Source organism: Phyllobates terribilis, unplaced genomic scaffold, assembly GCF_046119375.1.
Source record: "Phyllobates terribilis strain yellow unplaced genomic scaffold, ASM4611937v1 Scaffold_11__3_contigs__length_659146591, whole genome shotgun sequence".
Taxonomy (NCBI): Eukaryota; Metazoa; Chordata; class Amphibia; order Anura; family Dendrobatidae; genus Phyllobates; species Phyllobates terribilis.
Window position 1 is genome coordinate 426,609,180 of NW_027362771.1, and position 16,809 is coordinate 426,625,988.

General features: G+C 40.9%; 1 protein-coding gene across 3 annotated transcripts in view; it reads right to left on the bottom strand.

Moving 5' to 3' along the window:
* The window catches only part of TP53BP1 (tumor protein p53 binding protein 1), a 155,875-nt gene that overhangs the window by 18,634 nt on the left and 120,432 nt on the right, over positions 1-16,809 (bottom strand). For all 3 annotated transcript variants that reach the window (XM_073653151.1, XM_073653149.1, XM_073653148.1), the window contains exons 15-18: positions 16,471-16,528; positions 15,390-15,485; positions 9,992-10,463; positions 6,012-6,164 (exon numbers count right to left, since the gene is read on the bottom strand). In XM_073653151.1, coding sequence (XP_073509252.1) covers positions 6,012-6,164; positions 9,992-10,463; positions 15,390-15,485; positions 16,471-16,528 — 779 coding nt within the window. The remainder of the gene's footprint in view (positions 1-6,011; positions 6,165-9,991; positions 10,464-15,389; positions 15,486-16,470; positions 16,529-16,809) is intronic.

The window sequence follows — 16,809 nt, forward strand, 5'->3', positions numbered from 1 at the left end:
GTCCCAATTTAGGGTCACCTTGCCGCTGGTGGGACGGCTTGTATACTTTTTTTGATCAAAAATAGTTCACTAAGTACCCTATATTTATTATGCAACTTTGCTTTACATTTATATATAATGATGGTAGGGTATGAGATATATTTTTGTCTTTTGTAGGTTTTGTTTCTTTTTGCTAGTGTGAACATGCTCCTATTTCTTGCATGTCTACCATCTTAGACCTCAGTTCACATTGCTTGGTTTTTTGTCTTGTTTGCATTCTGTGCAATTTAAGGGTGTGGCATCCCCTTTGTTGAGCTGACTGGTATATATGTAGCTTACCACGGGCCTGGGTGGTCTGGAGTTGGGACCCGGTCCTATTTGTCTACCCTTTTATATGCATTACTTCAACTTTGATATACAGTAAGGTTTTTAATATAGGCAGTATAGGTACCGTCCCAATTTAGGGTCACCTTGCCGCTGGTGGGACGGCTTGTATACTTTTTTTGATCAAAAATAGTTCACTAAGTACCCTATATTTATTATGCAACTTTGCTTTACATTTATATATAATGATGGTAGGGTATGAGATATATTTTTGTCTTTTGTAGGTTTTGTTTCTTTTTGCTAGTGTGAACATGCTCCTATTTCTTGCATGTCTACCATCTTAGACCTCAGTTCACATTGCTTGGTTTTTTGTCTTGTTTGCATTCTGTGCAATTTAAGGGCGTGGCATCCCCTTTGTTGAGCTGACTGGTATATATGTAGCTTACCACGGGCCTGGGTGGTCTGGAGTTGGGACCCGGTCCTATTTGTCTACCCTTTTATATGCATTACTTCAACTTTGATATACAGTAAGGTTTTTAATATAGGCAGTATAGGTACCGTCCCAATTTAGGGTCACCTTGCCGCTGGTGGGACGGCTTGTATACTTTTTTTGATCAAAAATAGTTCACTAAGTACCCTATATTTATTATGCAACTTTGCTTTACATTTATATATAATGATGGTAGGGTATGAGATATATTTTTGTCTTTTGTAGGTTTTGTTTCTTTTTGCTAGTGTGAACATGCTCCTATTTCTTGCATGTCTACCATCTTAGACCTCAGTTCACATTGCTTGGTTTTTTAGGACTGGTTAAAGTATTGAGATGCAATTCTAATTCCTTAAAGGGAAGGTGCCGCAGTTTTTTTTTTGTATTAATAATTATTGATTATATAATCAGTTATTTTTAATACAAAATTAAATTCACTGTTTGAACCGTTTTTTTATTATTATTATTATTTTAGTCAACAGCTGGGGGCTGCCATTTGCATTTGCTGGTGTGTAACAGCAGTTACACACCTAAAATACGGCAGCCCCTGTACATAGGACTCTGCAGTCGGCCTGCCACTGCATATGCAGCATTGAAACAGCTTTAGCTGTGACCTGGGCACGCCCACTGGGCTGTCCAGGCCACACCTATGGGAGGAGATCGGCGCCATCTTTCTGAAGCCCACAGCTATGCTGAGCTCAAGTTTCCCCCTGGATGATGTCACAGCAGTGGGCGGGGCCTTCTCCTCCACCAGGAAGCTGCCTTGTGCTCATGCTGCGGACTCCAAGCAGGAGATAGGTTGTGTGGGAGCTGAGCAGCTGTATGATTGAGCTGTGGAGATGAGTGGGGGGAGGGGGAGAGAGGGGCACAGATGCTGGGGGAGAGAGGGGCACAAGAGACAGACAGACAGGCGCTGGGGTACAAAGACAGACACCTCCAGAGCTGCGGTCACTATTCTGTGTCATCATGTAACAGAATAGTGAATGCTGCTCTGGAGGTGACTGGAGAATAAGACAGCAAGTTTTATTCTCCAGTCACCTCCAGAGCTGCTCTCACTATTCTGTTACATGATGACACAGAATAGTGAGCGCAGCTCTGGAGGATAAGACGTGATGTCTTATTCTGCAGTCACCTCCAGAGCAGCATTCACTATTCTGTTACATGACGACACAGAATAGTGACCGCAGCTCTGGAGGATAAGACACAATATCCAGTCATCTCCAGAGCTGCGCTCACTATTCTGCTGTTACATCTGGTCTTATCCTCCAGAGCTGCGCTCACTATTCTGCGGTTACATCTGGTCTTATCCTCCAGTCACCTCCAGAACTGCACTCACTATTCTGCTGTTACATCTTGTCTTATTCTCCAGTCACCTCCAGAGCTGTGGTCACTATTCTGCTGTTACATCTGGTCTTATCCTCCAGAGCTGCGGTCACTATTCTGCTGTTACATCTGGTTTTATCTGCCAGAGCTGCGGTCACTATTCTGCTGTTACATCTGGTTTTATCTGCCAGAGCTGCGGTCACTATTCTGCTGTTACATCTGGTCTTATCCTCCAGTCACCTCCAGAGCTGTGGTCACTATTCTGTTATTCTGCAGAATAGTGAGTGCAGCTCTGGAGGTGACTGGACATCACGTCTTATCCTCCAGAGCTGAACTCACTATTCTACTGTTAGATTGTGTCTTATCTTCCAGTCACCTCCAGAGCTGCGCTCACTATTCTGTGTCATCATGTAACAGAATAGTGAATTCTGCTCTGGAGGTGACTGATGAATAAGACAGCACGTCTTATCCTCGAGTCACCTCCAGAGCTGCAGTCACTATTCTACTGTTACTTGTCACTGGTACCTAATCCATAACATGAGAGGTCACATGACTGGTGACCCTTTATATTTGCATTTATAATGAAAATACAAATTACTAAATAAAACTGAAATATTTAAATACATTATATACAAAATAAATAGTAAGAACACAAGGACAATATTCAGTCCAGGCCTGGGCCGCAGAGCTGACGCTCTAATATCAGACCTCAGTGACCGCTCTGTACTATATACTCCTGTATATCCAGGCCTGGGAAGCAGAGCTGACGCTCTAATATCAGACCTTGCTGCATAAGGATCTGCATATAGTTGTGTGTTGGTATCACTATGTGTCTACGGCTGTGTGCCCACACAGCTTTTAAGAGTTTTTTCCGCGTAAATTACACAGAGCAAACACTTGAAAAACGCTAGTATATACGCCCCCCATGGTCCCCTATGAGAGAACGCAAGTCATGAGCACATGCAGCGTATTATCGCTGCGTAAAAACACGTAGCATGTCCATTAATTTTGCGGTTACGCGGCGTAATCGCCGCCTTATGCGTATGTCAATGCCCACCATGTGTATATTGTGCGCTTCAATGTGTATGGTACCCGGGTCAGGAGGAGAGGAGACTCTCCTCCAGGCCCAGGTACCATAAAACCTGCTGTAAAAAAAAGAATTAAAATAATAAATATCGATATAATTACCCTCTGTCAGCCCACGATCTCCTCACCGCCGCTGCCTCCGAACCCAGAGATGCATTGCGGCAACGGCCTGCGATGACGTTGCGGTCAAGTGACCGTGAGGTCCTCACAGGTCCTGCCGCTCTGTATCTATGGGAACAAAGCTACCGGGGAGTAGCGGTGAGGAGACTTATTATTTTTTACATTCTATCTTTTACTATTGATGCTGCATATGCAGCATCAATAGTAAAAAGTTGGTCACACTTGTCAAGCACTATGCAGTGTGACCAACCTGTCAAGCACTTTTCCAAGTGATGCTAATAATCGCTTGGAAAGCTCTTGACAATGTGCATGCAAAAACGCTTGATTTGCGCTTGTGTTTTGTGGGAAAACGCATGTGAATTAGGCTTGCGCTTTCCCGCAGCAGGGGGATGCGGAAATGATGCAGAAATTTCTGCTTAATTTACGCAAAGTGGGCACATAGCCTAATATCAGACCTTGCTGCATAAGGATCTGCATTTAGCTGTGTGTTGGTATCACTTTGCGTCTATAACAAAATGGCTCCTCACTGTGAGAGATCCTAATTCCTAAACTTCATCGTCTCTTATCCATTTGTAAACACCCAGAAAGGGAGGGGGGAGGAGGAGACATCAGACATGGAGCAAATCCAGCCCAGATTTTCAGCAGTCGTAATGCATGCCAGCTCTACACAAGGTTTTCATGCCAAATTTCAGTAGCTGCTCCCCCTAGTGTTTCAAAGTGGAACATATCAAACTTTTTAAATTATTTTTCATATTTTACTCCATTAAAAAAATATGATAATATTGGAAAAACAAATCAAACCAATAATACTTTACGTTTTCGCAATTGTTGAAAAAAGATTTTTTTTGATTGCACCTTCCCTTTAAATTAAGGTTTTTCATTGTGTCCCATTTGCGCACGTATATAAAGTTTAGCACCATAATTATGCAGTCTACCTTCACTAACCTTTGTCAAGGAATTGCTCTAAAGAATCTCACTAAATTCAAGTGGGGTACTGTAATAGGACGCCGCAGTTGTAACAAGTCAGTTCATAAAAATAGGGACCACAGCAACTCCGCCATGAAGTGGCACACCATGTAAAGTTACAGAGCAGGGTTGCAGAGTGCAGAGGCATATAGTGCACAAAAATCACCATCGCTCTGCAAAACGAATAACTGCAGAGTCCAAACCTACTCTTGCATTACAGGGGTAATCTGGGACTTTTGTATTTTTGCCTTACGGGGATAAGAACTTAGAGGTAGGTAGTTGCTAACTACCTTCCTTTTCTGCCAAGATTAGTGTTGAGCGAGTATGTTCTGTTAACCCTTTTGCCGAGTATGCTCGGGCCGAGCTCCGAGTAGTTACAGCTGCTCGGTGATATGTTTGAATCGCTCCTGTGTGCATGATTTGCAACTGTTTGACAGCTTTATTACATGTGAGGAATGTCTATTTTTTACACATTCTTCACATGTAATAAAGCTGTCAGTTGCAAATCATGCACACGGGAGCGATTCATACATATCACCGAGCAGCTGTAACTACTCGGAGCTCGGCCCGAGCATACTCGGAACAGAACATACTCACTCAACACTAGCCAAGATCCTTTTTCTTTGCCGTATTGCTTGAAACCTGTGGCCTGCTTAATAATGTGCAATGTCATTCTCAAGCAGTTTTCCTTTAATTGGGCTCACCTGGAAAGCAAATAATCACAAGAGTTTAAGATTTCAGTGATCCAAAGTCATGAGCCACAATACCATCCATGAGTTTATTTGAAAATCAAAAAAATTAAATCTTTAGGACACTTAAATCTAATCTGCATAATAATTTAGAACGTAGCGTAAATGGCTCAGCTCAGCCCTGTGTGCACAGAGTCATCTGCCAACCATTTTACATACATAAAGAGTGAACTGTGAATCAGAGTAAATGCACTCGAAATATTACAAAAAGTGGGCAGTGTGTATGTTAACTATGCATTTATTGTGAAATTTATATTGTGACATGGAGGGTAGCTTTATTCTGCTTAAAGTGCAAAGATGGGTGTCACAAAGTATAATCAGTTGTACAGTGGGTAGGGAAAGTATTCAGACCCCTTTAAATTTTTCACTCTGTTTCATTGCAGCCATTTGGTAAATTCTAAAAAGTTCACCACGTTCACCATCCAACCTGAGAACTGGAGAGGATCTGCAAGGAAGAATGGCAGAGGATCCCCAAATACAGGTGTGAATAACTTGTTGCATCATTCCCAAGAAGACTCACGGTTGTACTAGCTCAGAAGGGTGCTTCTACTCAATACTGAGCAAAGGGTCTGAATACTTATGACCATGTGATATTTCAGTTTTTCTTTTTTTAATAAATTTACAAAAATTTCTACATTTCAGTTTTTTTTTCAGTCAAGATGGGGTGCAGAGTGTACTTTAATGAGAAAAAAAATGAACTTTTTAGAACTTACCAAATGGCCGCAATGAAACAAAGAGTGAAAAATTTAAAGGGGTCTGAATACTTTCCGTACCCACTGTATTTAGGGTGTGCATTTAGAGTAGTTCCACTACTGCTGCATGTGTATAGTAAATGCAACATGCCACTATTCCACCGATGGTAGCAAAGGGGCAATAAAGTAGGACCACAATGCTCACTCTTTTCAGAGAGACAGCACAGTACACCTTTCTACATACTACAAGCCAAACAATCCGACAGAGCAACCAGAAAGGTTTACCTCCAAAACCTTGCGCTCCACTTCTGCACCATCAACATAATATACATCTGTGATAACACGAGTGACCACGGTGCGTACTTCTCGAACTGTCCGGACGTGCCGATGAACACTGCGGCCAGGAGGAGGACGAGGTAGTTCAAGGTCATCCTCACCCTTAAGAGGCAATAAAATAATTGGGAGCTTTTATAAACGTCTTATATTTACTATCTTTTCAATGTCAATTCAGCATCAGCTTTTTTACAAATTTTGTGATTCTTCTGTTGCATCATTTTGCTATACAGAAAGCTGACCGTAAACAATCAGAAATAAATGTATGTATATATACACTACTCACAAAAAGTTAGGGATATTTGGCTTAGGGGAAAATTTATGGAAAACTTAAAAAGTTCACGCTACAGTGATATTATATCAAAATCTTAAATCAAAAGATCTTTAAATAATAATAATTTCCACAACTGGATGTGTCCCTGTGCTGAGATAATCTTATAAATGTGTCGCTGCTATGTCCTGTGTAATGGCTGTGTCTGACTGTGCAGGAACATGGACAGGGGACGCAAAAGAGTATACAGACAATACAGCAGGGGATCACAGCTGATTCTTTCAGCTGCTGATCCCCTTTAAGCAAAGGTAAAACATTGCTTAAAAACAGGCAGGGAAATTTTTGCCTCACAAAAAGAATCAGCTGCTATCCCATGCTGTCCTGTCTGTATACTCTCTTTTGCTTGCTCCCCTGCCTAGGAGAGGTGGTATGATCAGACCTTTTTCCTGCTCAGTGAAACACAGCCATTACACAGCAGGGGCACATTTATAAAAGATTATCTCAGCACAGAAACATTTTTTTTTTATTAAACAAATCCAATTGTGAAACTTATTTTTATTCAAATATCTATTGATTAAAATGTACTTTGTTCATGGGAAAACCACTTTAAGTAGAAACATGCAATGGAGATTTCCTCATCTCAAACAATTTATTGAAATAAAAACCAACAACAAATACCCAACAATACCCAAACAAAAAATGTCAAATGTCTCAATAACTTGTCATGTGGCCTTGAGCATCAATTACAGCTTGACAATAACGTCTCATGCTGTTCACAAGCCAAGTTATTGTCTGCTGAGGCATGGCATCCCACTGTTCTTGAATGGCAGCTCTCAGGTCATTGAGGTTCTGGAGTACAGAGTTACAAGCCTCTACACGGCAACTCAGCTGATCTCATAGGTTTTCTATGGGATTCAGGTCTGGAGAAAGTGCATTTGAGGTACCCCAGTACCCATTCCCAAATGATGCGATGAGCTGGAGCATTGTCGTCCATGAAGATGAAATTAGGCCTGTGTTGTTCGTGCAGAGGTACAATGACTGAATTAATGATGTTATTGAAGTAGTAGGGGCTTGTCCATGTACCATTCACAAAGTGTAGGGCAGTTCTGTATTGACTAGGCACACCTGCCCACACTAACACCAACACCACCAAAGGCTCGTCTGGTGACAACAGTGGCTGATGCATAGCGCTCTCCTTGATGTTTCCAACATCGTTGGCGGCCATCATTTCTGCTCAGTGTGAATCGACTTTCAGTGAACAGCACTGAGTCCACTGGTCCCTCGTCCAGTGTAGATGCTCCCTGGCCCATGCAAGACTATGACGCCAGTGCCTGATGGGGTGGTCAGGTACGCTTGCAGGTGGTCTAGCACGCAGACCACACTAATGTAAACTGTTTCAAATGGTCTGACGTGACACTTGGGTATCTCTCAACTCACTTTTATGTGCCTGGAGTTATGTGACATTCATCATCCGGCTCCGAAGGGCATTGTTCACAATGAAGCGGTCATCAGTGTGGGATGTTGCCAAAGCACTTCAACTTCTCTGCCTTTCTGTGACTCTTCCGGTCTCTCTATGTCTCTGTTGCAACCAGCTGATGACACTAAGCCCAGTGGCCACTTCTGTCTGAGAACATGCTGCTGTATGGGTGATCAATTGTGAGGTCTCATTTTGGTCTCATGATGTCAAAATGTGAACAGCATGATATGGAGGACTGTTTAAACACCAATTTTGATTGAACCCCGAAATTTATTGGCCGATTCATGGACCAAACACCTGTTGTGAATTTCGCCATTAAGCTCCTTGTTAGAGAACAGCAAGTTGTGCAAAAAATACTGAAACATTGAACAGTTGGACATGTGCATTCAAAAGTTTAGAGGAGGTCACATTAAGCTCACCCGAAAAGGTTAGAGCATTTTAGGTTCATAATGAAATTTTGCCTGAAAGCCAAATATCCCTACCTTTTTGTGAGTAATATATTTACACAAACATATAAATTATATATTAAATATAGTGTGTGTGTGTGTGTGTGTGTGTGTGTGTGTGTGTGTGTGTGTGTGTGTGTGTGTGTGTGTGTGTGTGTGTTTTTTTGAATGCCAGGTTTCTGAAAAAAATCATACCAAGAAGAATCATTTCTGAACTTGTTCCAGAAGCAAACTAATTCCGATTAGCACCATATAACATGTAACTGTTCTATGAGGATCTCGGTGACATTTTCTTAGTTGCATTTTACAGCAACAGCCATGGTCCATAACCAGCTAACAACATAGCAAAGCAATCTCATTGTTGAAAGTTATCAGGAAAAGGGTACAATTTTTTTTGCAAGGCATTAAATACTGAAGCACTGGAACCCCCTCAAAAGTTAATGATAACAAGACAAAAAGAAAATTGGACTGGGAGGCTGCCAAGAGGCCTACAGCAACATTAAAGGAGCTGCAGGAATTTCTGGCTGTGGTACTGGTTGTGTATTGCATGTGACAACAATCACTCACATTCTTCATATGTCTGGTCTGTGGGGCAGGTGGCAAGATGGAAGACTTTTCTTACAAAAGAAAATATCCAAGCCCTGCTATGTTTTGCCAAAACCGACATCAAGTCTGTCAAAAGCAGGTAGGAACACTTGTTATGGTCTGATGAGACCAAGGTTGAATTTCTAACCCATAATACCAAAAGTTATGCTTGTCACAAAGCCAACAGTGCACATTACCAAAAGAACACCATACCCACAGTGAAGCATGGTGGAGACAGCATTATGATTTTGGACTGTTTTTCGGCAGCTTGAACTGAAGATTTAGTCAAAGTGTAGGGAATTATGAAAAGTTCCAAATATCAGTCAGTCAATTTTTCATCAAAACCTTCATGCCTTTGCTAAAAAGTTCAATATTAATTTCACCTTGCAGCACAATAACCCCAATCATACCTCCAAATCAACAAAAGAATGGCTTCGCCAGTAGAAGATTGAGTTTTGGAATAGCCCAGCCAGAGCCCAGACCTGAAATCAATTGAAACTCTGTAGATTGAGCCGAAGAGGGCTGTACACAGGAGATGTCCTCCTAATTTGACAGATTTGGAGTGCTACTGCAAGGAAGAGTGGGTAAAGATTGTCAATTCTAGATATGCCATGCAGATAGACTTCTACCCAAAAAGACAGAGTGCTGCCATAAATTCAAAGGGTACTTCAACAAAAGTATTTTGTTAAAGGTTTATTTATTCAACCACATTTTTTTTATTTTTATTTTTCATTCAGTAAGATTTCAGTTTCAAGATTTAAAAGGTGGAAAAAAATTCTGAAATGTTTCTTCTTGGTATGATTTTTTTTACATGATAAAACCATGGCAATTTAACAGTGGTGTGTAGACGTTTTATATTGAAGTGACAAAGGCGACGTTCAACAAAAATCAGAGACAAGCTAAAAAAAATCTTTGAGACCCTGGCAAGAAAACATGAAGACAACACCTTTTTGTTTGATTTATTAGAGCATTTAGCGGTGATGTCTACCAGCCGAACTGCAGTGGCTCTCGCTCTAGCGGATCTGCTCATCCAGGTAATCTATTTATTTGTATAGAAAAGCCATACTACTCAAAAAAAAAAAAGAAACACTACACCAATGAAATGGTAATAAAACATTTTTCCCCCCATGCAGAATAGTGCAGCAAATATTACCTGACTGTGCACAGACTCTGTGTCATCTCCCTGTTTTTGTGTGGCTTCTGATTTTTCATTTTGAGTCACTTCTTTTTGATTTTGTAGACCAGACCCTTCGCCAGCCTTTGCTGCTGGGATGGACACAGTGTCTGTCTGGGTTGAAGATGATACAACTACAGCTTGGGGTTCTACTACATTCACAGTCTGAACTTCTTTGTCTCTAAAACCTAAAGATAAATGTTCCTCTGCCGCCAATTGTTGGACAGGAGATGGAGCGGATGGAGCCTCTTTTCCAGAGCATTGTTGATTTTCTTCCAGACTATGCTCTGTTTCCATGGCCTCCTCCTGATCACTAGAGAAGTTTTCGACAGAACTTTCTGGTACAGAGTGACCATCCGGGACCTGATCACTGCAGATTTCTTTCAAGTTTTGTGAAGCAAGAGAAGTTCCATCATCATTTTCTTTGCTGGAGAACTGGAATGGACTTCCTCTGCAAACAGCACAATGTGGAATATTAGCACTTCATCAGTTATATGTTCTACATGAAACCCAAGTAGGAGTAGTATCTAGTTTCTTTCTTCTGTGCCAATGTCATTATTGAACTACAAGTCAAAACATATCTTGGTTTTCAACATCTTAGATAATCTGGTGTATCACTTGTCTGTCAATCAAACTGTATAGGCAGGTATCTGCCCACATTTGCATGGATGTGTATGGGATGGTTGAGAAGTGGCAATTGTGACCAATTGTCTAAGCCCAATAGCTAATTTGGCTGATGGACAGTTGAAGGCAGGCAGTAGAAATCCAGAGCAAAAAAAAAACAAAAAACATGAGTTTGCAAGACAAAGACCGCACACATCTAAGGCATGTGAGAATACAAATGTGAGTTCCGTGATCACACTATAAATCCAGATTTGAGAAATACAAAATTAATCAGACGCGGGAAAGCATGACCTTACATCGGATGCACATGAAAAATAAGAATCCCATATGTTCAAGCTTAGGGAAATAAAGCGTTCACAGCATCCATGATAATCTTCATCAATATACAAAGCATCTCTTGCAATGTTGCACTTGCACTTTATGCTCTGTATATTAATGGTGAATTAATGTTGGGGCACCATTATGCTTTTTTTCCTTCCCTCCTTCAAAGAGGCATAAAACGTTGACCTTTTTCTGTTGACAGCCACATGAGGGATTGTTTTAGCAGAACGAGTTGTAGTTTTGAATGACACTATTCTTTACCATTTAAAGTTACTGAAAGTAGGGGGAAAAAATTCCAAGAGTGGAGAAACTGGAAGAAAAAAAAAACGCAATTCTGTGATAGTTTTCTGATTAAAAAAAATGCAATTCTGCCATAGTTTTGTTTTTACGGAGTTCATTGCGTTGTAAAAATGACCTGGAACTCATACTTTTCCCTGAATGAGAATACCTCTCCAAACAAAACATTCTTTTAGCCATAAAGTATACAGATCATTTATTATTTTAATACAATTAAACTGAAATCCTGTGATGCCATAATAAACATTATACTGTTTCCACCTTGCTTTACCTATTTTCCTCATTTATCCTTCCCTTTTGTTTTTCCTTTTTCCCCATCGCATTCCCCTCTCCGTCGCCTTCCTTTCTTTCCTACTTCCTTTCCCAGGTTTTTCTTCCAAGTTAAAAGTTTTGTTGTTCGGATGATATAACTGTTGTAATATTACTGTACTGTCTTTATCATATTTTATTTTCACTTTCCCTTGTTTTCTATACACACACACTTACTTTCTTTTTTTTAGTCCCATCAGCTGATTTGACTCTGTGATCATCTGATCGCTTATACTACATACTGCAATACCACGCTCATCTGTCATGGGGTGTTAAAGGGAATCTGTCACCCCTTTGGAGTTATCAGACCTCTAATATGGGCATACAGGTTATAGAAATGTAAATCTATACTTACCTGTATGGCCCATATTACAGGTCTGATTGTAGAGAAATCTCTTTTTATTCAATCCGTTTTTCTAGGCTGGGCGTCCGGGGGGACACCAAGAAATGCCCACCTATATGCTTAATTTAAATATTGCCCCCCGTCCCCTGCACATCACAGGGCCCTGTGACATGCAGTCTAGAGCTGAACATCCCACACATGTGCAATTCGCCTATAGCTTAAGGTGCTTTTTTTTTTATTCCCTGCGCTATTTTACTTGTCTGCTCGGCACTGTGCTATCCAGGAGAAAGTTTGGACCAAACCTCATTGTTGCGCACGCCGGAGGTCACTGGAGCGGAAGTCACAGTGACTCCCGGCACCTGAGCACTGGAGCAGATAAGTAAAACAGCGCAGGGAGAAAGAAAAAAAAAAAAAGCGCCTTCAGCTATATTCGCATTGCACATGCGCAGGATGTTCAGCTCTAGGCTGCACGTCACATGCAGGGAGGGCAGGGGAGGGTGGAGACATTTAAATTAGGCATATAGGTGGGCATTTCTTGGTGTCCCCCGGACACCAAGCCTAGAAAAAGGATTGAATAAAAAGATTTCTCTGCAATCAAACCTGTAATATGGGCCATACAGGGAAGTATACATTTAGATTTCTATAACCTGTATGCACTGTATAACCCTGATGGGACTAAAAAAAAGTAAGTGTGTGTGTGTGTGTGTGTGTGTGTGTGTGTGTGTGTGTGTGTGTGTGTGTGTATACATAAAAAGGGAAAGTGAAAATAAAATATGATAAAGACAGATTCCCTTTAAGAAACTAAACACGATTATTTTGGAGGCTGTGAACGCTTCATTTCTCTTGGATATTTGATAAATCAGTGGGTCGCGTGTCACTGTTGTCACAGATCTGCTGCAGCTAATCAAAGGTCACTGATAGTCTACAGCCTTTACTACTTAGTCAAAATTGATATTCGCTTTGTCAAAACATTAATGAGCTGCAGCCGATGATTGGCTGCAGCAGACCCATGATACAATAATTTTACGTGATCCGCCAGTAATAGTGGAGCTGGCGTAGTGGAAGGGTGTGGCAGCAGAAGGTAAGAATCCATTGTTGTTATATTAAATGGAGCCCTGTAGCGATTAAGCAGGGGTTGTCCGCAGTAGACAACCCTTCAAACATACATTATAGAGTGTTTAACAGAATGATTGGTGAACAGAAACACTTTTAGCACTAGACTGAATTACACAGCAGTGTGCAGATACAATTGAGGGTATAAGTAAAAAAAAAATTATAGAATAATTTCAGATTGTGTTAATTTCAAACCAGTGTACTTTGGAAATTATTACATTTGCCAAAAAAAATCAAACATGTTTACAAATGTAAAGAAACATTTAGAATTATTTCAATATTGAACAAAGAACCTGTCCCTTCTCAATTATTTTAACCCTCTCTATTGGCAATTGTTTGCCAATTACACATATATATTGATGCTTAAAGGGAACTTGTCACGTGAATCATGCTGCCCAAACTGCGGACAGCATGAATCGCAGCCTGGCTGTACGATTGCAGACAGGTATATTTTTCACTGGGAGCTCTGGCGTTTCAGAGACCATATACTTAGAAGATCCAGCCGGGACCATAGCCAGAGACCAGACTAGTCCAACTGTGCTGCAGCTGATTGACAGGTCTCTATCTGCTCGCGAGGTAGAGACCCATCACATGCAGCAGCACTGGGAGGTTCTTCAAAAGTATAGGCTCTAGTGTTTCAGAGAATAATATACATGGCTGCGATCATACAGCTAGGCTGCGATTCGAGCTGCCTGTGTTTGTCGACGGGCAGGTTCCGTGTAACATCTTGAGGCTACTTCTCCACAATGTGTTCAGCTCTGTAGCTTTCAAGCAGATATTCTTTACCTCCGAACTGGAGTTCTATTTAACGCCACAACGGCATGCAGAAAACAATGAAAGTATATAATTACATATTCATAGCACCAGGTTTCCATGACCCAAGTTTTCTCCAGTGCTACAATGTTCAGTGAGGAAGAAGTTCTTTGTAAATGACAACTTTATGTCCAATATTAGGGATAGCAGAGTCTCTGCTGTCTTGTGACACAGGGATAGTAGTAAGAAAACCGCTCACCACACCTGCAAATCTTCATCCTCAGGTGCCTGATAAATGGAGCGAAGTAGCGAGACTCAAACTTGAGAAAACAGGCACTCCGTCTTCTTTAAAAAAAACTGTACTCTTATTTTTTCAAAAAGTCTTAAAAACCGCAAGCATAAACAGATATATAGATACCGTGCCGGTGCTCGCGGTCCCGATGCTCTCCTGCAGGGTTGTGACACGTGAGCTCGACGTCCAATCAGCACTGGCCCCCGCCTTCTGACAAATTGAACATGAAAAGTTCAATTCGACAGAAGGCGGAGACAGTTATGCCAGTGCTGATTGGCCGCCGGAGTTACGTGTCACAACCACCGCACGAAAGCCTAGGGACCGCCAGTGCAGACACCGCTGGAATTGCGCTGGCACGGGAGGATAGTATATAGGCTTTGTTATTTTATCAGGGGAAAACATTTAGATCAAGAAGGTGTTGTCCTAGTAGTGGACAACCCCTCTGTTTTTTTCTCTGCCTTCAGAGGTTGAGGTTAATCTAATTTATTAGCATTCATCTGCCTGGACTCACCTGTCGATTGGGTATCGGAAGTGACATCAGAATGAGAAGGGGATGTTTGCTCACCAATAAAAAGCAATATTTGTTCTCAAACAGCCATGAATAACGAAGCTTAACTCCAAAATAGTCAGCTGTCTGTATATCTGTGTATACCAGTGGTTTTTAGGACTTTTTAAAGCATACACTTTTCTAAGAAAGACGAAGTACCAGTTTTCTCAAGTTTGAACAAAGTATGAAGTACTATAAATAATAATAGCATAATTCTTTACCATCGGCACGGTGGCTGATTTAGCTGCTATTGCGATTTTCTCAAAAGTTACCAGCCACTGACATTTTATGAAACCGGTCACTTATCACGTTAGAATCACTTTAGATAGTAAGTACACTTTATTTTTTCCCAAAATCCAACAGTAAAACGGTAAGAAATTTTGCATTATATCTTATCACAAAATAATGTAATTTTCCCCTGTTAATCTTCCTGCAGTGATCATACACTATGAAGAAAAAAAATGCTTAAATTGTTCATCAAACAGGGATTAAGTTACAACTGCTGCCTATAAAAAAAAGTCTATAGAGAAGGGAAGAAGCTGGAGAGAGGCAGAGGAACACAAAGAAACTACCGAGGCCTTGTACAGTCGGAAATACTGTTACTCCTCATGAACACACACAATAACTTATTCTGGGAGAGCCGTTACACTACAGCCATAAACAGTTTTTTTCACTTGGACAAAACCAATTTACAATCAAATCTATTCCTAATATTTAATGAAAACCAATAGTAAGATTCCAAAATGAAAAGTCCAGCACTAAGTTTTAGGACATTTACCTGACCGGTGAAGTGGGCATCTGAAGACTCCTGGACTCTTCTTCACGATGGACTTCACAAACACGTATAAATACAGATGGGGGGTCCTCTGTGCTACTGTAAAAAAAAAAAAAAAGAACAGAAGACTTATTAGCAACCATGGATCTAAAGCTAATACATTTTACAGACAGTGATGAGATGATGGATAATAAAGGCACATGGCCAAATAGAGGCAGCAACAATAAAGCACACTGGCACATGGGCGTAGACACGGAATCACAAGAAAGGTCAGTATTTAGTCATGGAATACATCACTTATCCATCCAATTTGTTTACGTTCTTCACTGAAGCAAGTTATTAAAAGGGAACCTGTCATGTCCCTAAAAGCTATTAACCTGCAGATATGGCGTTACTCTGCAATAATCCATGTGGCCATAGCACTGAAAGCTCTGCTACTGGGAAGAAATTAACTTTATTCCTTCCGGCAGCCTTGGCTTTCAGTCATAAGAGTATTACCAGTGTGGTTCTAATCACCACTCAGTATACAGTGAGCGGCAGTGGTAAGCACACCCCGGCACTGACTGACCGCTGTCTCTACCATTACAGAGACGGCCGTCAATGTGTCAGGGTGTGCTTACAGACACCACTCTATGTACTGAGCAATATCTGGAAGCACCTCTATGACTGAAAGTCAGAGGATGCCAGGAGAAATAAAGTTCATTTCTTACGGGTAGACAGGCTTTCAGTACTGCACAGCTTTAGAAAGCCATTAACCTGCAGTTTAACCCTATATCTGCAGGTTAATTTGCATTTGGAGACATGACAAGCTTCTAGTAGTATCTTCTAGAGCGATCATAATAATGACCATTCTCTTACCATTGGCCTGGGTAATAGGCTGGAAAACTAGAACTTGTACGTAGTCAGTTGGCATTTGTGAAAGAACAAAATTGAACCACAGCTCAGTCATTTACAGGCAAATATATGTAAAATACTGCATTCACATGTATGTTTGTTCAATATTTAAATCATTTTCTAAATCAAGTTATTTGGAGAAATGACTTTGTATCATACAGCTCTAAAAAGAAACAAGAAATCGCTTTACCTGGAGATGCCCCCCTCCACAGCGGCTGCTCCATTTGTTCTCTCAGCAACTGGAGGTTCTGCACAAGGAAAAAAAAAAGACATTTAATCAGCTTTTCAGATCCTATGGCCACGTTCACACCTTGAGTATTCGGTCAGTATTTTACATCAGTAAGTCAAAACCAGGAGTGGGTGATAAATACAGAAGGTGTGACGTGTTTCTATTATACTTTTCCTCTGATTGTTCCTCTCCTGGTTTTGGTTAACAAATACTGATCAAATACTGAATGTGTGAACGTGGCCTAAGACATCACCTATAGCACACATGCATGTACAAGCATCACATCTTTTCCCACCGGGT